The following is a 24396-nucleotide window of genomic DNA, read 5'->3' as shown; positions in this document are numbered from 1 at the left end:
ATATTTGAAAATGTAGAAAACATTCAAAAATATTTAATACATTTCAATTGGTATTCCATTGTTTAACAGTGAATTAAAACTGCGATTAATCACGATTAATTTTCTTGAGTTAATTGCGTGCGTTAACTGCGATTAATTGACAACCCTAATTTGTATCTGTAGTTTTTCTTATCCTGATGGAGGTTTGAAGCTGAATCAGATAGAATTGAGTAAAACCTCAAAAATGATCCCAGTAAGGAGGATACTCAGTTGCCCATAGGACTCAACTGATGATCAGAATTTATTCACATGCCTTGGAATCCTGCAAGAATCCGGAATAAGTAGCTGCATGGACCCTGCAGAGTCTTCAGTGACTGCAGATTTTGTTTTCCTTCATGAGACTAGAAGGGAGCTCTGTTAGATCTGAAAAGCTGGTTTCCCCTGGGCTTGAGGGGGGTTGAACTCGGGCTGCTGTATTCATTCCTTGTAGCCACTTTGTTCCCACCTAAGTATCGGTGGCCTGTAGAACCTTTAGAAAGGTGACTAGCTTAATGGGAAGAGAGATGAGGCCCTTTGCCAGGTCCTTAAACCCGTTTATGGGCTGCTGCTTATCTTTCCCAGTGATGACTGCTAATGCGTAAGCCCCAAGGCATAGCTCTGTCAAAAGAGATCACTTGCAGCGGCTCACCAGAGCCCAGCACTATCACTCCACAACAGCCATCCTTCAAAGCTGCCTATTTCAACCAGGCAAATTGTGTGTGCCTAAATCTGGTCCCACATGATCGGGCAATCCAGTCAGGGACACAGCAAAATGTGTCCCTGTGAGAATGTGTAATATGACATTATTTGAAGGCCTAATAAACACCTGCAACCACAGGCTAGTGACATTTTTAATCCACAGTGATAATTGCCATGTGTTACTCTGCCAGTTGATCCCCTGGACAGACAGTACTGAATGCCTTTTCACTGGACATTGTACACTGGTTTCCATACGGTTATCCTGTCTGTTAGACAATCATTGCACAGGAGTCCTCAGCATTTTTCTTTGATAAGAGGAAACAAGGTGCAGGATTTCGAAGAGCTGTGTTCTAATGTTGCAGAATTTCACTACTGGCAATGTTATATCCTGGAGGTCCCATGTGACAACCACTTTATAATAGCTCTTCAGTATAAAGTTTTTACATAATTAGTACGAAACTCTTCTTTCATACTTATTTACACTTGGAGTAAAAAAAATGCACAAAATATTGCTTATAAACAAGTTATATGCGATAAAGATGTCATTACAATGAAATTATACAATATATTAAAATGAATGCATTCAGTAGCATTTTAAAACTATTTATTTATGTACAGGTTTTTTAACAGGTTTACAAAGCCTTGTCATGTAAATACAAGAAACTAAACAATAATTACAGCAGTGAGCTTGTGTTTAAAGAGACATTATACATAAATATGGTCATCAGATCTCTCTATTTGACAAGGTATTAGCATATTACACAGTGAGCATACTTCTATGGCATTTATCTTCTTTTGATTTTTGTTAAATGGAATGAAATTTCTGATTACACATATTTAACAGATCTGGCATGTCTATCAAATGTTACTATTAAAAAAAATTGGACACGTGTGCTCGTGTTTTTGCAGGTGAATGTGCTTTGTTTGAGTACTGAGTAAAGGTTAGCCAAATATCTAAGTATCTTTTTGGCCTCTGTTTATTTTTCTGGGCATGTAAATGGGGTGTGCATTTTACCATAACTACCCATGGTTTTTTTAGCCATTCTTCTACAGTTGGACTATATTTTCTTTTTCCAATGAAATGCTATCAATAGCCAAGCAGTTACTAACAGATGACAGATTAATTCATTTTCTTTTCATAGAATCAGAGAAATGGAGGGCTAGAAGGGTCCTTGGGAGGTCATCAAGTCCAGTCCATGGTTCTGAGGCAGGATTGAGTGAACCTAGACCATCCTTGACAGATGTTTGTCCAACCCATTCTTAAAAAATTTCAATGATGGGAATTTCACAGCCTCCCTTGGAAGCCTATTCCAGTGCTTAACTACCCTTATTGTTAAAAAGTTTTTCCTATTATCTAACCTAAATCTCCCTTGCTGTAGATGAAGCCCATTACTTCTTGTCCTACCTTTAGTGGATATGAGACCACTGATGATCGTGGTCCTGTTTATAACAGCCCTTGCCATATCAGAAGACTGTTCTCGGGTCCCCCACTTCAATCTTCTTTTCTCAAGAATAACATACCCATTTTTCAACCTTTCCTCATATGTCAGGTTTTCTAAACATTTCATCATTTTTATTGCTGTTATCTGGGCTCTCTCCAGTTTGCCTACATCTTTCTTAAAATGTGGAACCCAGAAGTGGACACAGTACTCCAGCTGAGGCCTCACTAATGCCAAATAGAGCAGGACAATTACCTCCCATGTTTTACACATACCACTGCTGTTAGTGCACCCCAGAATGATGCATCCATCTGCATCACATAGATGACTCATACTCAGTCAGTGATCCACTATAACCCCAGACTCTTAGCAGCAGCACTACCAGCTAACCAGTTATTTCCCATTTTATAGTTCTGCATTTGATTTTATCTTCCGAAGTAAAGTACTTTTCACTTGCCTTTGTTGAATTTCATCTTGTTGATTTCAGACCAATACTTCAGTCTGTTAAGGCCATTTTGAATTCTAATCCTGTCCTCTGAAGTCCTCACAACCCCTCCCAGATCCTCAAATCTTTTAAGCCTGGTCTCCACTCCATTATCCAAGTCATTATGAAAACATTGCATAGTACTGGACCCAGGACAGACCCCTGCGGGACCCCACTACATACTCTCACCGAGTCTGACAGAAACCATTGATAACTACTCTTTGAGTATGGTCTTTCAACCAGTTGTACACCCATTTCATAATAATTTTATCTAGAGAACATTTCACTAATTTGCTTATGAAAATATAATGTGGGACTGTGTCAAAAACCTTACTAAAATCAATATATATAGTGTCTATTGCTTCCCCCCTCCATCCACTAGGCTGGTAACTTTGTCAAAGAAGGTTTGGCATGATATGTTCCTGAAAAATCTAGGCTGACTGTTCCTTATAACCCTATTATCCTCTAGATCCTTACAAATTGATTGTTTAATAATTTGTTCCAGTATCTTTCCAGGTATTGAAGTTAGGCTGATGGGTCGATAATTCCCAGGGTCCTTTTTAAAGATAGCCATTATGTTTGCCGTACTCTTGTTGTCTGAGACCTCACCCATCCTCTGAGTTCTCAAAGATAATTGCTAATGATTCCAAGATTGCTTCAATTAGTTCCTTATATACTGTGGGATGAATTTCATCAAGCCCTGCCAACCAGAATACATCTAATTTATCTAAATATTCTTTAACCTGTTTTTTCCATATTTTGGCTTGTGTTCCTTCCCCTTTGTTGTTAGTATTTATATTAATACTGTATCTACTCACCATTAATCTTTTTAGTGAAGACTGAAGCAAAATAGACCTTAAACACCTCAGTCTTTTTGATGCCATCAATTATTAGCTCTTCTTCTGGATAAGTAGAGGATGTACACTTTCCTTTGGCTTTCTGTTGCTCCTAATGTATTTGTACAGCCTCCTCTTATTGCCTTTTATGTGCCTTGCTGAGTGTAACTCCATTTTGTGCCTTAGCCTTTCTGATTTTGTTACTACATGCTTGTGCTATACTTTTATATTCATTCTCAGCAATTCGTCCAGGTTTCCATTTCTTGTCGAATTCCTTTTTGACTTTCAGGTCATTGCAGAGCTGTCTTTTGCCTTTAATGTTTTGTCTTTGAGAAGCTGCCATTCCTTTATCCCTTAGATTTTCTTTCCCTGAGTCCTAACCTACCAGTTCTCTGCGTTTGTTAAAGTCTGCTTTTTTAAAGTATGCTCACTTGTGTGACTATTTCCACTAGGAAGCCCTACCGACTGCATTCCAATACTCTCTCACTGGACACGTTCACCATACATACATAAAATCTCCTCTTTCACCACAATTTCTCCAACATTTATTCCTATACAATCTCTATATGTTTTTAACCTGACTGGTGCGAGGTACCATTGAAACAGTACCTTAAAGAAATTTTGTTTTACTGTGCTACAGGGAGAGATTGGTGGTCCTCTTTTACAATTTCATTGTAGTCAGTTGCAGGATTGATGCTGTGATTTTTTTTTTAAATGGAGTCTTCTATTTGAAACCTGTATTTTGTTCTGTAATAGAGCATGCTTGGAAAGACTATCTACCCTATTACTAGATAAATGCATTGTTGTACTATACTGTTCACACTGTATATTTGACTCTGTATATCTCCCTTAACTTGTTCTGATGTTTAAGATTGTAAAATGTTTTTCTCATAAATTGCAATTGTGTGACATATATAGTATGTGCAATTCCAATGGGGTAAAAATACCTATTTATGTTTTTCAAAGGGCTGCAGGATTAATTGATTAAACTGGTGCTGACTCAGATGGCAGTCACTTCAAGAGTGATAAAACTGTTACAGGCATTAAACCAAAGAGAAACTAGTATGTTGAGCCACTTTGCCCTGCCCAGCATAGTGTATTTTGCCTTCCAGTGGATATGACTGTACTCCTGCTCTTATCCATTGAGTATTTAATGTAATTTGAAATCTGTTCATTTTTTTTCTTCAAAGGTGTATAGAACAGTCAGTCATTCTTGAGTCCTACATATGTCTTCTGCTTTCCTTACTTGATGTAAAACCTTTTAGTTCAGCTTAGCTTGTTTTATTTTTATCTTTTTTGGCAAACTACTAATTTGACTTACTGGGGTCATTTACATTTTTTATGGAATTTTTAATATGTTAAAGGAAAATAACTTTAAAAGAATGCTAGTCTAATCTTTAGGCCTTTTCAGAACGAGGTAACTATCAACAATGTAACGAAGCTAATATGGGTATTTTCATTGACTTTAATGGTAGCTAAATTGAGCTCTCAGGTTCAAATTCTTTTGTGATCACCTCATGGTTCTTCTGATTGAGAACTGCAGTCCTTCATAGTTGAGGTAGCACTAGTGTCTCTTGGCAAGGCTTATTTTTGATGCAAACCCCTTTACAAGTCCAAAACAACAAATCCTCATGGCTTTAATTTTTTTTTCAGCTAAAGTCTCAAAGGCCCACTATTATCTGTTCTGAAAGTCTTGAACAACTTTAATAATCACTGTTTCTGACTAAAGACTTAAATGACTCCAGTTTTTCCCAAGCACAGAATTTCACACAAGGTTAGATTTGGACATTAACTATTATAAATGTAGGAGCCAAAGAAATTAAAATTGTTAAACTGGGTATGATTTTCCATCTGGTCCCTGACTGAACACAGAGGACACTTATGGGGAATGTAACTGATAATGACCCAACATTAATAGCCCCAAACCAGCAAAGGACTTCAGCACTTGCTTAATGTTAAGCATGTGAGAAGTCCCATTTTTTAGCTCCCTTTAAGTCTCAAAGAAAGTTTTTTATAAAAATTTTCAAGACATTCAGAACAGATACTAGTTGCCCCTAAGACTTTAACTGTACAAAATATAAAGAATGAGATGTTTCACTTTAAGAATGTGAACAATGTCCTTTGGTGGATTGGGGCCTAAAGCAGGAATTGCTGTGCAAGACTGAAGCTACATGCCCTAAATTTCCAGGCCTGACAAGTCAACCAACTCCCTCTGCAGTTCTACTTCATAGAATCATAGAACTGGAAGGAACCTTGAGAGGTCATCTAGTCCAGTCCCCTGCACTAGTTGCAGGACTAAGTATTATCTAGATCAGAGGTGGGCAAACTACGGCCCGCGGACCATATCCAGCCCTTGGGACCCTCCTGCCCGGCCCCTGAGCTCCTTGCCTGGGAGGCTAGCCCCTGGCCCCTCCCTTGCTGTTCCCCCTCCCCCGCAGCCTCAGCTTACCATGCTGCTGGTGCAATGCTCTGGGTGGCCGGGCAGCACAGCTGCAGAGCCGTGGCCTGACCCAGTGCTCTGGGGGGCGTGGCTGTAGTGCCGCCATCCAGCGGTGCTCCAGGCAGCGCGGTAAGGGGGCAGGGAGCGGGGGGGTTGGATAGAGGGCAGGGGAGTTCAAGGGGGTAGTCAGGGGGTGGGGCTGTGGATAGGGGTCAGGGCGGTCAGAGGGCAGGGAACAGGGGGGTTGAATGGGGGTAAGGGTTCCGTGGGGTGGGGGGGGAGTCAGGAATGACAGGAGGGATTGGATGGGGTGGGGGGGGGAGTCAGGAATGACAGGAGAAGGGGATGGTTGATGGGGCAGGATTCCCGGGGGGGCTGTCAGCAGGCGAGAAGCAGTGGGGGTTGGATAGGGGTCAGGGGCCGGCCCATGCCTGGCTGTTAGGGGAGGCACAGCCTCCCCTAACTGGCCCTCCATACAATTTTGGAAACCCGATGTGGCCCTTGGGCCAAAAAAAATCCCCGCCCCGATCTAGACCATCCCTGACAAGTTTTTGTCTAACCTGCTCTTAAGAATCTCCAATGATGGAGATTCACAACCTCCCTAAGCAATTTATTCCTAACTTCCAGTTAGGAAGTTTTTTCTAATGTCCAATCTGAACCTCCTTTGCTGCAGTTTAAGCCCTTGCTTCTTGTCCTATCCTCAGAGGTTAAGAATTTTTTTTCTTCCTCCTCCTTGTAACGGTCTTTTACATACTTGAAAATTGTTGTCATGTCCTCTCTGTCTTCTCTTTTCCAGACTAAACAAACCCATTTTTTTCAATCTCCCCTCATAGGTCATGTTTTTCAGACCTTTAATAATTTTTATCACTCTTCTCTGGACGCTCTCGAATTTGTCCCCATCCATCCTGAAATGTGGCGCCCTGAACTAGACACAATACCCCAGTTGAGACCTAATCAGCGCAGAGTAGAGCGGAAGAATTACTTATCATGTCTTGTTTACAACACTCCTACTAATACATCCCAGAAGGATGTTTGCTTTTTTTGCAACAGCCTTACACTGTTGACTCATTTAGCTTGTGATCCACTATGACCCCCAGATTCCTTTTTGCGGTACTCCTTCCTAGGCAGTCATTTCCCATTTTGTATGTGTGCAACTGATTGTTCTTTCCTAAATGGAATACTTTGCATTTGTCCTTATTGAATTTTATCCTATTTACTTCAGACTGTTCCTCCAGTTTGTCCAGATCATTTTGAATTTTAATCCTATCCTCCAAAGCACTTGCAACCCCTCCCAGCTTGGTATCGTCTGCATACTTTGTAAGTGTGCTCTCTATGCCATTATCAAAATCATTGATGAAGATATTGACCAGAACCAGACCCAGAACTGATCCCTGCAGGACCCCACTTGTTATGCCCTTCCAGCATGACTGTGAACCACAGATAACTACCCTCTGGGAATGGTTTTCCAACCAGTTCTGCACCCACCTTATAGTAGCTATATCTAGGTTGCATTTCCCTAGTTTGTTTATGAGAAGGTCATGTGAGACAGCATCAAAAGCTTTAGTAAAGTATTTACCTTGAGACTGTTCAAAGAGGCAGTAAAACATTTGTCTCCATGGATGCCTATGGATCTTTTACTCCAAAAATTCCAGTGGAATGCAGCAGACCTCCGTCATACTTTGTCCAAAATAACCAAAAACATCTCACATAAGTATCCAAAGTACCCTCCATTTAAACTTCAGAAAAACAAAAGTGTGGAAAGGCAGGGGGAGAGGTGGAAAGAAACCAATTAAGCCTGTCAGGTCAGTTTAAAGTATAGGCTACCAGCAGCAAATGAAGTAAACCGAGGAAAAGAAGACGGAAAAGAAGAAAAGGATATAGTTCGTTCTGAGCCAAGAGTAGGCTCCCTGGGTTGAAACAATTGGGAACCCTTACCCCAGGTTCTCATTCTGGCTCTGGGAGAAGAGTGGGGGTTGTTACCTGCTCCTGCAAACCCTGCCATTTTGCACTCTGAAACTTTTTTTTCTTCCCCTTCTTTTTCTCCACTCCCTCAGGACCAAGTCCCAGCTCCAGTCTCTAAAGGTAGTCTGTTAACTCTGCTTTTGACTTGAAACCCTGTTGTGCTAAATCATCTTTCACTATCCCTAACTAATTTACAACCCTTCAGCAGCCCTTGCTGAAGCAGCACCAAACTTGAAAGATTACTGGCAGCTTCCCATAATGCTGCCCTTACTTCAAACCTCTCACAAGCAGACTGAAGTGCCTCCTTTCCTTGGAAGGCATTCAGTCCCCATGGGCAGGGACCTTCTTCCACAACCCATATACCAAGGAGGGTGGGCTCCTCAGCCACCCCCCATCCCTCTGGGTCCCCTAACACTTCCTCCATTTCCTTCTTAATCTCATCCCAGGGTGACCCCTGCACCTGGTATGGGCCCTGGTTCTTCCTTATCCATTTATCCAAAAAATCCTTTACCCTGGCTTGCCAGAACCCGCAACTACCATCATGAGAGTTCGCTATACCCCCTCCAAGTAGCTGCGCGGACTGTTGGGGCGGGGGACTTACAGGCTGCCACTCACGTATCCGATGCAATGCATCCAAGTCACCGGTACCAAGATGTTAGGGGGCTTATTCCTTCACGCACTTACTTCCCTGGTCCTTCTCTCATAAACAGAGAACAACAATACCCGAAGTCCAAAGGTGCAAACAATTCAATGTTTATTGGGGTAAACTTCCAGCAAGCATGATTCCAGTTTCCTTCCTTTGTGTCCCCCTTTCTAGCTCTGATACCACAGAGCCTTACACCTGTGTCCCTGTTCCCATTCCTGCCCTTAGCCAAACATGATTCCAATTTCCCCATCCCCATTCCTTGTTCCCATTTCCCACACCCACTCACTTCCTGATTGACTGCAAACTATATAGTAAAACTTGAGTTCTGCTTAGCTATACCTTACCCAATCATTTTCCTGAAATTTAACTAACCAATCCTAACATATTGTAACATGATTACATAACCAATTATATCCCACCACCTTAATTAGTTTACACCCAGCAAAATTAATTATACAGCAGACAGGAACAATCACAGAACCAGACAGAGATTATACAGACAAACAATAGCAAAGTGGGAACTATAATGACAAAACAGTACAGAAGTGAGGATTTCACATCCCAGCTATTGATAAGTGAGTTCTTGCCAGACAGGATGCTATCAAACTAAGTTTCCTTTTACATCTTTTAAGCACTTCCCTTTCTCTGGAGGTGATAGGCACTATCAGGACAGGATTGTATTCCTAACAGCCCAATAGCACCTTATTTCAATGTGACTAGTTTGGAATGTGAGGAGGTGACCGATCGCTTCCTAGCTTATGGCTGCCTCTGCTGCTTAGCCAAAGGCCTTAGCCTAAGAACAGGGCCTCAGACTGTCACAGTAAGAGAAGGCCCTTACACCAGCAGACAGTGATTTTGATTCTTTCTTTTCTACCTCTAACTAGCCAAGTGATTAGAATACACCTAAATTCTTAGAGTATAGGCCTTTACAGACAGGCCTGAATATCTATATCCTAACACTTCATACGTTATCTCAACCTCACCTGCTGGTAATCTTTCACTACTTCCCAATTGCCTATATCCCTGCTAGTAGCCTCTTTTCCCCCTGCAGCAGTGGAGAGTAAGACTGTACTGAGAAATGGTATCTTTGGATTTTAAAAAAATACTGAGTATTTTCAGAGAACATGGATTACATTGCAGTGTTGTTACTCCTGTGCTCATCTCAACAGATTTGAGGGGTCTGTAGATGCTGCTTTTTAATTTGTTTTGTGAAATGTGTGGGATTGGTAGTGCTTTGAAAAGGCTGACTATGAAACACTGAGACCTACTGAATGAGGAGCTGGAGTCAGACATGCCTTAAAAGGGGACTTGGTTCCTGGCTAAGAGCTTTAGATTTGGGAATGCTCCTCTGGGGTTTCTTCAGCAGGTGCCCAGACCTGAGAAGTACAGATTATAGCTGGGGGGAAAATTGCACATATTTCTTTCTTCAGTTACTGTTTAGAGAAGTGCCATGTTATCATCAGCCAAACTGTAAGTGTTACCCGATAAACTGAGCTGCAAAAGAAACCAAGATTTAATAGCAGATAACTGTGTATGTGAACCATTAATACACAGCCAGTAAGATAATGTCTTTTACTGTGCATTTTAATCAAACTTCAGCTCAAAATCTGTATTTTATAGACCATAATGGGATAATCTGCAACAATGGAGAAGCTGTTTTGCATCCCTGTTACACTCCAGGATCACTGTCCCATAGTACTTCCTCCAGTTCCCTCTGTGCAGTCACTAACTCAGCCTATGAAGGCTCTTCTTCAGGTAAAACAGCAATTAATATTTAAAAATATAGATCTCTGTAACAGTATTTCTGCTTACTATTGCCGTGTTTAAATTTTTTAAAGAAAAATGTCTTATCTGCTATGCTGCCTGACAATGAGTGTAGCCTGTGAATGTCTGGGAAACTATCCCATCCCATCTGAGCAGAGGATAGAATGTCTGGAGGACATGAACACAGAGGGGAAATACATATTGGAATTGGTTACTGGTTACAAACTGGTTACACAGCGTGTCTAGGAGTCTCATTCATGCAGCAAACCCCCTTTCCTCCTGTACTGAACTGATTACAGGATAACAGCCTTGTGCCCGACTAGATTGCTGAGGGGGGCAAAAATTAGCTGCCATAGTCACTGAGTTTTAACCTTGTGGTGGGTGGACCCAACCTGTGGTTGGATTCTACTGTGCCAATAACTGGTCACAAACTCTGGGCAAGATTATGCTATTCTTACTCATGTAGGGTAATATCATATGACTGGACCCATCCCACTAAAATGAGTGAGACTATTCCAGGAACAAATTAATACTCAGTATGCATAAGAGTGGTGGAATCTGGTCCTTTTTAAGGTGACCATGCTACCATTGTCTAAGGAAGAGAAATTCTGATAGAACTCCCCAATGGAAAGGGAATTTGCAATACAGTAGATCCTCATCACATAGCTAACACAAGGTTTTAAAAAGAGGAATCAGCTGACATGACTATTTCCCTTTTTAAACTGTAAGCAATTATAAAACCAGTTTAGATTGAAAAATCAAAACAAAAACCACACACAATGAATATTAATATCCTGCACAGTGAAAGTCTAAATGGGTTATTCGTAAAAATGTGAAGACCAAAATTATGATGATGATAAAATGCTTTTTAAGAAACGTAAACACTGTAGTAATTAGTGTAGCAAAGACAGTATCTACTGTAGTCTCACAGCAATTAAAGTTGCATCAAAATTTTCTTTTTTGCAAGGCCTGTACCTCAGGGTCTCACCTTTTTTTGGAACTCTTTTTTGTAAACATGCCATGGGAAATTTTGAACCAGGTGTCAGACACAAATAAATGTGTGTGGAATGATCTCCAGTATGTATTTTGGGTTGGTATGCTGTTGGTTTCTTAGGAAATTTGGAAAGACTTAAAACATGGGAAAAGCCTGGTTTCCCCTTCCCTTCACCCCCACAATGCATGGTTCCTTCCCCTGCTGCTGCCTGAAACATTGAAACGTCAGAGATCTTTAGCCACTCATCACTCCCTCCGGTTCATTTATGTACTTGGGAAGGGTCACTGTTGTCATGGCAACACCTGCCTTTAATAATTGATTTCTCTTAGACTCCCATCACATTGTTACAAAGAAGGGTCCCAGGAGGAGCTGTAAGGAAAGCAGACAGGGTTTGGTTCAGCTCCTCCTGTGCTCCTTTGGGTTTGTACTGGGATAAGGGCACACTGGTTCTTTTCAGAAGGTTATTGTTTACTTTCCTCAAAAAGGATAACCTGAAAATAAGCTACAAAATTCCAGCTCTGTTCCTTTAGATTGTTTGTTTGTTTATCTGATCCTTCCAAATTTGGATCTGGTACTTTCTGAATATTCACCTTTTAAAAGAAATAGGAAATTCTAGATCTCTGAGTCATAGTCTTGTGTTACACAATTTAAAAAAAAAAAGACACTGAAGTTCCAGTAAAATGTTTTGTTTGAATAGTTTAATTACTTTTCAGTTAACAGGGAGTGGTGTAGTATGGAGTTTCACAAAGACTACAATGACAACAAAATATACATAGGAGGCAACAAAATGTGTAAAGGCTTTATTATTTAAAAGTACATATATAAAATATTCTTTCTATTAAAAAAGCAGAGGAAATACATAAACAACTTCATTTAATGTTAGTTAAGATTGCTCTCATCCATAAACTAAACCATAAAAGAGCAGGAAATACAATGTTAAGGATTAAAATGTAGACAAATCAAGCAGTCTCAAGTTAGGAAATGCCAGAATGAACATTGTCCATGCAATCTTACTTTGGTCCCTTCATATGTATGCTTTAAGATATGGTCTTTAATTATGTGATCCCATACTATTTTTTACACAGAGCACAGGATGGGTGGTACTCTGGGGATGAATTAGGCTGTGTAGTCATGATGCTTTCTGGGGGTGCCTACGGGTGTGAGACACTTTGTTACCACCTACCCTTAACGTGGGGAAGCCTTGTCTGTGCCTGCTGGGGGACAGCTCCCTGGTCCTACAGGCAACACAAGCACTCCGCTGTGCAGATTAGTGCTAGATATGCTTCAGCACTTGAGCACTATGAGCGTCCTGCCCTGGAGTGTCCTGCCTCTGTTCCGCTGTACACGCACAGTATTTACAGATTTGCTGCTCTCAGAGAAGCAGCGCACTTCAGCTTACTAGCTTCACCTCAGGCCACTGCTCTATTTAACACACAGCAATTAGATGTGTTTATAGTGAAAACAAACAAAACTCTATTTAACAAAGAGAAGAGATTCAAATCATAGCAAGTAGGTAGAGAGAGAGAATATTGGGCAAAAGATCTATCTGGCTTTAAGATTCAACTTGATACGTTTATGGAGGAGATGGTATGATGGGATAACACGGTTTTGGTAATTAAATATTCATGGTAAATAGGCCCAATGGCCTGTGATGGGATGTTAGATGGGGTGGGATCCGAGTTACCCAGGAAAGAATTTTCTGTAGTATCTGGCTGGTGAATCTTGCCCATATGCTCAGGGTTTAGCTGATTGCCATATTTGGGGTCGGGAAGGAATTTCCCTCCAGGGCAGATTGGAAGAGGCCCTGGAGGTTTTTCGCCTTCCTCTGTAGCATGGGGCACAGGTCACTTGCTGGAGGATTCTCTGCTCCTTGAAGTCTTTAAACCACAATTTGAGGACTTCAATAGCTCAGACATAGGTGAGAGGTTTTTCGCAGGAGTGGGTGGGTGAAATTCTGTGGCCTGCGTTGTGCAGGAGGTCAGACTAGATGATCATAATGGTCAGTTCTGACCTAAATATCTATGGATCTATATATTGGAAACAAATATTTACATATACAATAAAATCATACACTCATTTTAAAACCTAGATGTTTGTAACTAAAGCTCTCCCCAAAGTCCTACTAGCATTTTTCAGCCAGACCTGGCTGAAATCCATTTTTCATGAGACAAAACATGCTGCCAGCTTATCCCCTACTTAAAGGATACTGTGTGATTCTTTGCAAGCCCTGATATATCATGAGATGCACAATGAGCAGACAGAGAGATTAGTGTCTAACACCCTCTCCCTGAACAGAATCTGTACAAGGTATGTCACTTCCTGATAACCTGCTTTAATGTCAAGAACTTAATTTTCATTTTAGGTACATAACTTCTTAAATATTATCTGTACATACATTACACAATGATTATGATGACCAGTGGGCTATTGGCTCTCAGTAGAGAACTTACATGCCCCCATTTGGTGAATTATTGTGCATATAATTGACCAAGAGGATTGCTGTAAAACTCTGTGCCCTCTGCCAGTGGGCACAAAGAGGTTCCTCAGTCACAGTAGTGAAGGAATCTGTGTTAAGTAGGACCTCTGCCTCATTGTTGCAGAAGTTGGAAGCTATGTAGTGAATGAGGTGGGGGTTTGCAGGAAAAGAAAGAATGGTCTCATGGTTAAGGTATTGGAGACTTTGTGGTACAGTCAGTGGTAGAATCAGAGTTCCTATGTGATGCTGAGCAAGTCACTTGCTCCAGATGTTTCACAGGTAATCACTTCTGCATGTAAGTTGAAGGCTGTATCACAATACATATGCACAAGGGGGCCAAATTAAGGTTGCATGAGCAATGCATTTTCTAACATCAGAGTGCTTGATTTGACAAACTTCTAATCCTTAACTTTGTATTTCCTAATTTGTTATAGTTTAGACATATAGTGATAATATGCAATATAGTATTCAACCATATCAGGTTTTTTTGGGAGGTGGGGGCAATGATAATACACAATAAACTGATAGTACAAACAAGCCTCTTCCAATATCAGAGGCTTATACAGTACCTGATAATTTGGACAAAGGTAACTTAGCCAGTTGTGCATTTCTATATCACTGGGGTATGGAACTTGCCTGAACAAGGTTTGTAATCAATCCTTATTGGAACCACTTCTAATAATATTTTGGCAGGATTACTGCCCATGATTTCATATGCCAAGTTTGAATGATCTGTATTTATCTTTTTCTGATTGAAATAACTATTTCTCGTTTTCTAAATAAAAATAGGACCCAGAAATGCAAGGTTTGCTGTTTCCAAAAATTATATCTTGTCACTTGTCAGGAATAATTAATATAAGTAACTGTTCATATGATCCCTGTATTTTATTTCTTTGCTGTCTCAATAAGATTAGTGTTTTAAAAAGTGCTGTTTTTGTACTGGAAAATGGATAAGGAAATTTGGAATACTTTTTGTATTATTCAGAGTTGGAAAATATGCTTGAAAATGAAAGGGTGAAGGATGAAGCTGACAGCCAAAGTCAGGAGAGAGAGAATAAATTTCAACTATCGCTTTTTCCTGACGAAGACCGAGAGGAATACATCTTCTTTCAGAAAGTGATAACTGCGGTTCAGAACTGGTTCACTCTCTTTGGTTGGTCTAAGGGACCTAATCCTATTTCTATTCCCCACTCACTAAGACGGTAATTGTAATTTTTTTCTTAGATGTTTCCTAGGAAAATGCTGCATCATACCAATGTGTGTTCCATCACTAGAAACATTCTTGGATGACCCATGTTTATGACCAAGTTACTTTTAATATGCAACTGACTAATTAAATGGAGAAATCCAAAGATATTTTTAATTAGTCAAACTTTTTATACATTGTAAAACATAAAGGTCTGTTTTTTGTTTTTTCCATTTATAAAATGTTCCCAAACAAGAGGCTCTGAGAGCAAGTACAACATTAAAACCATATACAGTGCTTATTACAGCTGAAATTGAGTCTGATCCCAAAATGAACCCAGTTTCTGACAGTCACCACTATCTCAAGGCAAAGCCATGTAAATGAATAGTTTTGTGCCTTTCCTCCTGCCCACAAGGTCAACAAATTGATTGATGAGCAACAGGGGAAGCAAATTCCAGTATGTAGAGTCTTGTCACCAGTCCCTTGAACCTGATGTCTATCAGCAGTTATATGAATTACCTGAGTTAGTCCTAGCTGTTTGATAGTACTGAAAGAAAAAGGCATTCTCTCATTTGGTTGGTTCCCAAATGTGTAGGTTTTTATACAGGGTGAAAATGAAATTGTATTTGAATTGTACTTGAATGGTAATGGTGACTAGCACAGACTCAGTTTTATTAAATAGTCTAACCAAATCAAAAATCTTACGTTGTCATAACATCTGTACAGAAATCAAGAAGTACTGTATTTTTCACAATCCATTCCTCAGACCTTTCCATAATAGTTTATTAATTAATTCACCACAGTTAATAGTACAATAGTTATTTTTAACTCGTCTGTTTTAATATATTTAAAACAATAAAGAGAAGTTTTTCTCTCCCCCCTCTCCCCCCCTGCATTTAGTGATGTGTGTAAAATCCAGATGACTTCATCTGATAAAGTTTTTAAACAAAACCTTGGCAAAGATACGAAGACTGTTTATGACATGCTACTCCATCTGAGCGGACAGTTGCTACCTGGAATTACTTCGAGCCAGTCATTGCCCTCTGATCCTATTGAACGAGTAGTCCAGCTCCACTGGCAGCATTCTACAATGCTTACTTTCCTCAAGTAAGATAAGGGTTTTTGTTTTGTTTTTTTTGCTTATGTTTCCCTGGTTGTGTTTAAGTAGTTTAAATACCTTTCCCAAGGAATAATATGCTTTTTCTTAGTTGTATTTTTACACTGTTTTTTGGTTCATGTGATTAAAAGTGTGATATTTATGATAAATTACAATGAACTTGGTAGTGATGTAATCTCTGAAGCTTGGTGATGGCATGTTATGAAATGTTAAATAACCACTCTAAAGATGAGGAACTAATTTTGTTTCTGACATGACGGTGATATCTGTCATTTTTAAAAAACCTGATCCATCTTTAGAACATTGTCAGGTTATTTCTCCTAGGATGTAGGCCACATCATATCACCCAATTGAAAAATCAATGGAAAGAGGACTGAGAACTTGAAGAGAGGAACTTTATGAAGCTTTCTTCTTATATTCGAGAGAGCACAGATCCTGCGACTTTATGGATAACTTGACTCTCAATCTCATGAATCGCAGAACCAGTGCTACTACTTCATTATGTTGTTGTTTGATGCCTTAGATTAAAACATTTTTGTTAAGAGAATTTGAGGTCGTATCAAATTTTGACGTCAGGATGATCTGAGACACATATACCACTATGTAGAGTTTGGACACAATGAATGCAAAACATTCTATGAATGCTTTGTGTTTCCTCTTGATTGTTAACAGAGCACAACTCTGCTGCAAGAAAAATAGGCAAGTTCATCCCTGATCCTAAACTAAGACCTATCAATTTACTCCTATAAAGTGAATTAAAGTTATACAGCACATTAATGAAAATGTATAGTGCTTTACTTTGCAATGAGAAGCAGGTTACATAATAAGATAACCTCAGCTGATTACTATTCACAATATTAGAGATGTTGAAACACACTGAAAGGAATTTAAAATGAAAAGCCCTGTGAAAATCTCTCTGAACAAGGAGTCAGGAGGCTTTAGTAAACTAGACTTAGAGTTTTTCATCCTCTTCCCAGTAAAGCTTCTTTATATTCTAGCCTTTGAGCTAAAGCACAGATTTTATTTTAAAACCAGCAATCAGCTGTTTATTAGCATAGAGCTACTATATTTACTTACCTTTCCTGTCTTCTTAATCTCTTGGCTCATGAGAGCTGATGAGAGCTAAGCTGCACAGTTGTCTAAGTGGTTGCAAAGTATCCAGGCCTGCACCCGTAAGTGAGATTTCCAGTACTGTAACTGTTGGCAGACAGTAACATCATTAAATTTTAGTACTATCGATTCTTGTGATCGTTACAGCATTATTTTGGGCTTGGATTCTTCTGGCTCTGACACTGACATGGATGGTTTGTGTTTCGATGCTTCAAGTTAAAGAACAATTCTTGCACTGAAGGCAACCTGCCCAGATTTATACATAGGATTTTTAGGCCATATTGGTTGAAATGGAAGTTCCTCTCACATAGAAATTGCCCAATATAAATTAATAGAATTGGCTCATTGCCCCAAGGGGTGTGTGTGTGTGTGTGTGTGTGTGTGTGTGTGTAGCTTCAGGTGCTTTAATTAATTTATAGCAAACTTTCTTCCCTCTATATATCACAAAATATATATATAAAATATTTTGTGATACAGCATGGCCAGAGGGCAGCAGGAGAGTGTTAGAAGGGAGCCTTATTCCCTATAGAGGGAAGAAAGTTTGCTATACATTAATTAAAGCACCTGAAGCCAGTCACATGATAAAAACTCCCTGCTTCAATCAGACAAGAGGAGGAGTTGAAGCTGAGTGGATTGGTGTTGGAGCAGAGAGCAGTTTGGAGGGAAGCAGAGGAGAATTTGGAGAAGTGCTGTGGTGGGCTAAGAAGACCAAGTCCCTAGGTAAGGGGGCACCTGATTTGTGCAGGAAGCCTCACAAGCTGAAGGGCAGGAGAGGGAAGTAGCCCAGGGGAAGGAACCGCTAGTTCTAGTGGTTTACTGTTATCCCTAGGGCCCCTGGGCTGGGACCTGGAGTAGAGGGCGGGCCTCAGTCCCTCCCACTCCACTCCCCTCCTCTAGGACACTAATGGGGCAGTTAATACCCCAGTTCAGGGGCAAGAAATGGTGCCCTGAACCCCCCCCCCACCAAGAAGAGAAAGCACGAGACCCATCATAGTAGTGCCGGCAATTGGCCACTGTGTGTGTTTGTGTGTATATATATATAATATATATAAAAACCTTGAATCAGCCATAAAACTAGATTATAAAGTTACCCTGATTAGAAGTTTTGATAAAGCTGTTCAATTCCAAATGTGATAGCCTTCTGTTTTAGATGGAAGGAAAGGACTTTAAACAATTCTTCCTTTTAAAAGGAAAAGTGTGGGGTTTTGTTTTTAAGCAAAGCAGTTTGGAAACCAAAATGAGAAACGCTTCACTGTGGACAAACTGAAGTATCCTTGAGCCCTAGGCTGATAATGTAAAACTGGAATTTCTGAGGTGAGATGTGGCTTCCTTGTAAAAGTGTCAATATTCTTGGGATCAGTAGCGTGGAAAAAAATCTGCTTCTACAGTAACATTTATCTCACTGTTATACTGAATTGTAAAAAATTCCAATCTGGTATAGGACACACCTTGTTCCCTATGGGTCCCTTCTTTTCCCTGTTCCTCTTCTGGAATACTGGACCCTTGTTCCAGGAGTCCACCACAGGAGTTAGATGTACTCCTGTGACTCTGCTCTCAAGCCACAGAAAGCCCTAAACTTCTGGGCTTTCCCCTGCAGGAGAGTCTTGCCTTCTCTGCAGTTGCTCCCTCAGCCTGCTTGTAAGGCCAGGGTATCTAATGGACCATCATGTAGCTCAGACCTCTCTGGCCAGGAGGTAATCCATGAGTTATAGCACAGGTGTGATCATGTCTCTAATTGGGTTTTTTTTCCCCTGCTGGAAAATTTCATCACAGGCCGTAAAAACCATCTTTGATCCTGCTGATATTTAGTCTTCTAATGTTATACCAAGATTCTGAACTGTACAGTAGTACTCTGAAGTGACTCCTCAACTAAGTTCAGGAGAACTAAGCCAATGTTCTTCTCTTTATACTTCCTCCCATTCTCAACTGGTATAATGTCAGTATTGTTGGGATTTGGCCTCAGCTTGTTTAGAAGAATCCAGTTTTACAATGCAAGTGCAAAGCTGCCAGAAAGCTAACACAGAGAGGGGAGGGAAAAACAGAGAAATAGTTACCCTGCAGTCACTAGTGTGATAGATTCAAAGGCTTAAAGGGACCATTGTGATCCTCTAGTCTGACCCCCGGTATAATACAGGCCATAGAATTCCCAAACTAATTCCTAGAGCATATCTTTTAGAAAACCATCCAATCTTGATTTTAAAATTGCCAGTGCTGGAGAATCCTCCATGATCCTTGGTAAATTATTGCAATGGTTAATTACTCTCACCATTAAACATTTACACCTTGTTTCCGGTCTGAATTTGTCTAGCTTCAACTTCCAGCCATTGGATTGTGTTATACTCTTCTCTGCTAGATTGAAGAGCCCATTATTTAATATATGTTCTCTATGTAGGTTCTTATGGATTGCATTCAAGTCACCCCTTAACCTTCTCTTTGTTAAGCTAAATAGACTGGATGAGCTTAATCTATCACTGTACAGCATATTTTAAAATCCTTTAATTATTCTCCTGGCTCTTCTCTGAACTTTTTTCAGTTTATCAACATCCTTCTTGAATTGTGGACACTAGAACTGGACACAGTATTCCAGCAAGTGTCATGCCAGTGTCGAATAGAGAGAGGTAAAATAACCTCCCTCCTCCTATTTGAAATTGTCTTGTTTATGCATCCAGGGATCCCACTAGTCCTTTTGACCATAGTATCACACGCGGAGCTCATGTTCAGCTAATTATCCCCCATGACCCTCAACTCTTTTTCAGTCACTGCTTTGTAGGATAGAATCCTCCATCCTGTAAGTATGGCCTGTGTTTTTATTACTAGATGTATACATTTATATTTAGCCATATTAAAACACATTCTGTTTACTTGGGCTCAGTTAACCGAGCAATTTAGAGCATTCTAAATCAGTGACCTGTTGTCTTCATTATTTACCACTTGCTCAGTTTTTTGTCATCTGCAAACTTGATCAGTGATGATTTTATGTTTTCTTCCCGGTTATTGATAAAAATTTTAACTAGTGTAGGGCTAGGAACCAATCCCTGTGGGAACCCACTGGAAACACATCCTCTTGATTACCATTCCCCATTTAAAATTACATTTTGAGACTTATTAGTTAGCCAGTTTCTAATGCATTTAGTATGTTGCATGTTGATTTTATATAGTTTTAGTTTTTTAATCAAAATGTTGTGTTGTACTAGGTCAAGCGCTTTAGAAAAGCCTAAGTATATTATTGCTATTCCCTTTATCAACCAAAGTTGTAATTTAATTTAAACAAAAATAAAGTTAGACAGGATCTATTTTCCATAAACCTATGTTGATTTGCATTAATTACATTACCTTCCTTTAATTCTTAATCTACCTATTGAGTTAAGTAATCATACCACCCAGAGAACTCAGTCTGCCACTTGGATAGGCCCACCACCCATTTCTCCCATTTGGGTTTACAAAACAAAGTGTTTCATCTGTTTGGCATTTTGTTGTTGGAAACTTGTCTTCACTAGGAAACAGACAATACGGGTGATTGCTAGAGCCCAGATAACATTGGTTTGAGAGAAGAAGATGCAGCTGGTTGCCTCCCTCACTACTATTATCTATTTAGTCTTGGCAAGAAAATATCACCTATCTGAATGGAATATCTCATGTTGCAGAAGCACAAAAACACATTATCACCCTTTTTACAGTTTTTTGCTTACCAAGCAAAATCACATAATGCGTCTCAAAATGTGTTCACAGCCTTTGCCTTATATAGGAGAATCATCCTGTGGCAAGGCTAGAGCTTGAGTAGCTGGAGAGGAGGTGCATAGGAAGCTCAGGTTCTGCACAAGCCACCTGCCTCCCTTTTGGGATTTCTGGTTTGTTTTGGAAGTTCTTCTTTAACCAAAATGTTTTCATGCAGGCTAAACAGCGAGTTTTGTAAACTTGCAAACAGACTACTATCAAGTTGAAACAATCTAGACCTCCAAATGTTGGGAGATGCTGCAAGGCATTCTTACTTCAGGAAGCCCAATTAAAGATCACTACTTAAACATAGCTACAACTTTTTGATGATAATTACTGCTGTCCTTGTCCCCTCCACTATATACTTCAACATCTGTGATTATGCTTTCAGTCCCCCTCCACTTTCTTTTCCTTTTCCCCCTCCCTTAAATCTCATGTCAAACAATGGGATAAGGTGCATTTTTCTGCTAATATGGTGGTTCTGTATCTGTTGAAATTGTAACTATCTGATTTAAAAGCATATTTTTTATGTTCACGACTCTTTCTTTCTCTCATTTCAATTTGCATCTTTTGTATTGAAATTAAATAGGAAATTTTTGTACTAGTCAACAAGTTGCAGCAAGTTTAGTTCTTTGAGTGCTAATCTGTATGCCAACTGTGGAACATGTAAGTGCATATCCACACATCAGAGAATTTTGTAGTCAGCAGTATACACTAGGACTACATCCACTGAATCCTTGTGCATACTAATGAGGGTTTAAAGGGTGGAGCTGCGTTGTCATACCCCAGTTCCTTTTTTACCACCTGTGGTATGTGTCAGAGCAACTCTCTTTGGATTAACCTCCACTTAAGCATTTGTAATTAGTTAGCAGGGTTGGTTTAGTTAAAGTAGGGCAGCTTTAGGGGACATTGTGGGGAGAAGTGGCTCTCTTCCCCAGTGGTCACTAGTGGTGCGGGCTGCCATGGCTAAGCATGGCACATCTGACTGTGAACAATGGACACATGAGCCATCTGTTCTGCCTTGATGAGGGGAAAGCCCCAGAGTGCTGTGAAATCTGCAGGTCCTCTTTGAAGTGGACCCAGGAGGGAGACTTGCCTGTGGGCTTTCCTAATGGAGCAGTTGACTGGAGCCAGAGTCTGACCCTGGGTTCCAGGTGCCCAGCGGTTGTCAAAATCTGCCCCTGCATTGACTTTGAAACTGGCTGAGGGATTGCTCAAGCCCGTGGCGTCTCTGTCAAGGAAAGCATAGGGATAGGTTGGACTCAGAGTGGAAGTCTTCCAAGAAGAAGAGGTGGTGACTGCCCTCTCCTGTCCTCACTCTGAGGCTGAATAAGACTACCAGGCTGCTGGACATTAAGGGTGCTTCAAAACTTATGAAATGTTCCTTGAGCACTGGAGCTGGTACCAACTGAGTGGACCCAGCTGTGATAGAGGCCTTACCCGAAGTTGTCATGTCTGTGTTCACCTCTTTGGTACCAAGGCAGTTGGAATGATCACCAGCTGCTACAGGACCTGGTAGAAGACTGACTCTGGTACTCACCATCCTGGGATCTTCAGCACCAATACTTGCACGTTTACTGTCACACCTACCCACACAGGCTCTGTCACCCCAGATCATGGTCTGTATCTCTAGGGTGGATGCCCCCTAGCTATTGGAGCTGCGTTTGCCCTGAGCTGTCCAGATTCCTGGACCTGGTGACATCAATGTTGCTGTCACCCTGTCAGGTTCCCCTTTCACCCAAGGGGTGGGCGCCACCATTCCCAGATGACTTTTTTTTTCATCTTCCAACTCCTGGGAAAGCCAACAGCCACCCCTACCATGGTCCCGTGACTTGGCAGTTTTGATCTTGACGAGGGGGATGAGGTGTATACATGTCGCTGAGGGTAGAGTGGGGTATCAACCTGGCCCAGCACATGTATCAGTGGTTTCAGAGAGTTTGGGCCCCTGCACCTTAAGACTATGGCATGTGGGCCTCTTGGGGACTTCAATATTAACCTGAGGTGGCCTCCTCAGCACGCTTAAGGCACAGACTGTCACTGTTGCACCTGAGATTGGATCTGTCCCTGCTGTGCCCCCAGAACCAGGGCCAGTGCAGCAGATTCATGGTGAAAGGCAGGAGGGTACCAGCCACCACAACCCCACCATCCCTTGATGGTGCCCTGGCAACAGGTCAGTCGGCCACTACTTCCAAGGACTACAAGATACTCCAAGATCTCATGAGACAGGAGATGGCAGTCTTGAAAATACACACTGAGTAGGCCCAGGATGTGTCACACAAACTCCTCCACTTACATCTGTCAGTCCTGGAATGTATAGCATTCCAAATTATTGACACTTAAGATAAGCCAAGAAAGATTTCAAGTTTGGCCTGGGAGCATTTAAGCATAAATAGATCTAATGAAGAATGCAATTTTACGGTGCCATTAAACTCTTTAGAAGGCTGTTTGTAAGATATATTTTTACAGTGCACTAACTGCAAAATGTATAACTGATGAAATTATTCCCAAAAGGGCATAAATTACTGACTAACCAGGTGTTTAGAGAGTTGGAAAGTTGCAATGGAACAAGGAGCCTTGGAAATAACTTAAGATGAGGAGAAATATATACCAGGAAGAGGAAATAGATAAGGACCAGAATGAGACACGATAAGGGCACCAAGGGTATAGTTGCCCCTAAATCATAGGGGAAGTGAGACCATTAGCAGAATGCACACAGGCTGTCAGAAACTACAGGGAAGGTCTTTCACAGCTGTTGGTATTTTTAGGCTTCTGTGTATGTGCTGTTTGTTTGATTTAATAAATGCAATCAACCCTGAGTTGTTGGGGGTCTGGTGGTATTAAACAAAAGAGCAAATCAGGAGGCCATAACTCATTAAATATATAATAGCAATTAAAATTCTTGTTGATTATTGGCTATTGATTATTAAGAAATTATTGGTAATTAATTCTTAATTATCAACACAATCAATAAAGGACTGTTCGAGCCTGCAAAAGCCTTATGGCAAATGCCAGCGTCAAAGTGAGCGGAGGGATGGTATTAGGTCCTGGTTACTGGATATGAAAAGTTCTATTAATACCTGATACCAAGGTCCCTCGTAGTAATAGTGGCCAATGAAAGAACCGTCCAAAGACACCAGAATTCAATGTCCAAGGATAAGGAAGTGAAGATCCTCTCCCTGATGGGTCAGAAATCTTACTCCATCTTGAGCCTCTAAAAGAGGATCTTGAACTACCAGGCTGTCCTGGCAAAATATGGCCACATCAACTGGTGAGCCTTACAATGGCTTATTGACAAGTTGCTGTAAGAATAGAGCGTTGATTTCCAGACTGTCCTGGCTGAGGGATGTTTGGTGGCCAGAACTGTGTTGCAGGTGGCCTTGGATGCAGCAAACACAAGGTAATGGCGGCAGAGATCAGGATGTGCTGTTTCTTGTAGCTGGCCTTGGCATGTGTATCTAAGGAATTACACAACTATAGAGGATCTGCTGTTTATGGTCTGCTCACTGTTCCA

The 24396-nt window shown here is 40.7% G+C and overlaps 1 protein-coding gene across 1 annotated transcript in view; it reads left to right on the top strand.

Annotated features, from left to right (window-relative positions):
* Positions 1-24396, top strand: part of CFAP47 (cilia and flagella associated protein 47) — a 649074-nt gene that overhangs the window by 122728 nt on the left and 501950 nt on the right. The window contains exons 28-30 of the mRNA XM_084621504.1: positions 10145-10279; positions 14744-14960; positions 15845-16051. Of these exons, the coding sequence (XP_084477630.1) occupies positions 10145-10279; positions 14744-14960; positions 15845-16051 (559 nt within the window). The remainder of the gene's footprint in view (positions 1-10144; positions 10280-14743; positions 14961-15844; positions 16052-24396) is intronic.

Source organism: Lepidochelys olivacea (genome assembly GCF_965140295.1).
Source record: "Lepidochelys olivacea isolate rLepOli2 genome assembly, chromosome: 1".
In the NCBI taxonomy this organism is placed as follows: Eukaryota; Metazoa; Chordata; order Testudines; family Cheloniidae; genus Lepidochelys; species Lepidochelys olivacea.
Note: the sequence above shows the minus strand (reverse complement) of the source record. Positions and strands in the feature narration are given on the sequence as shown.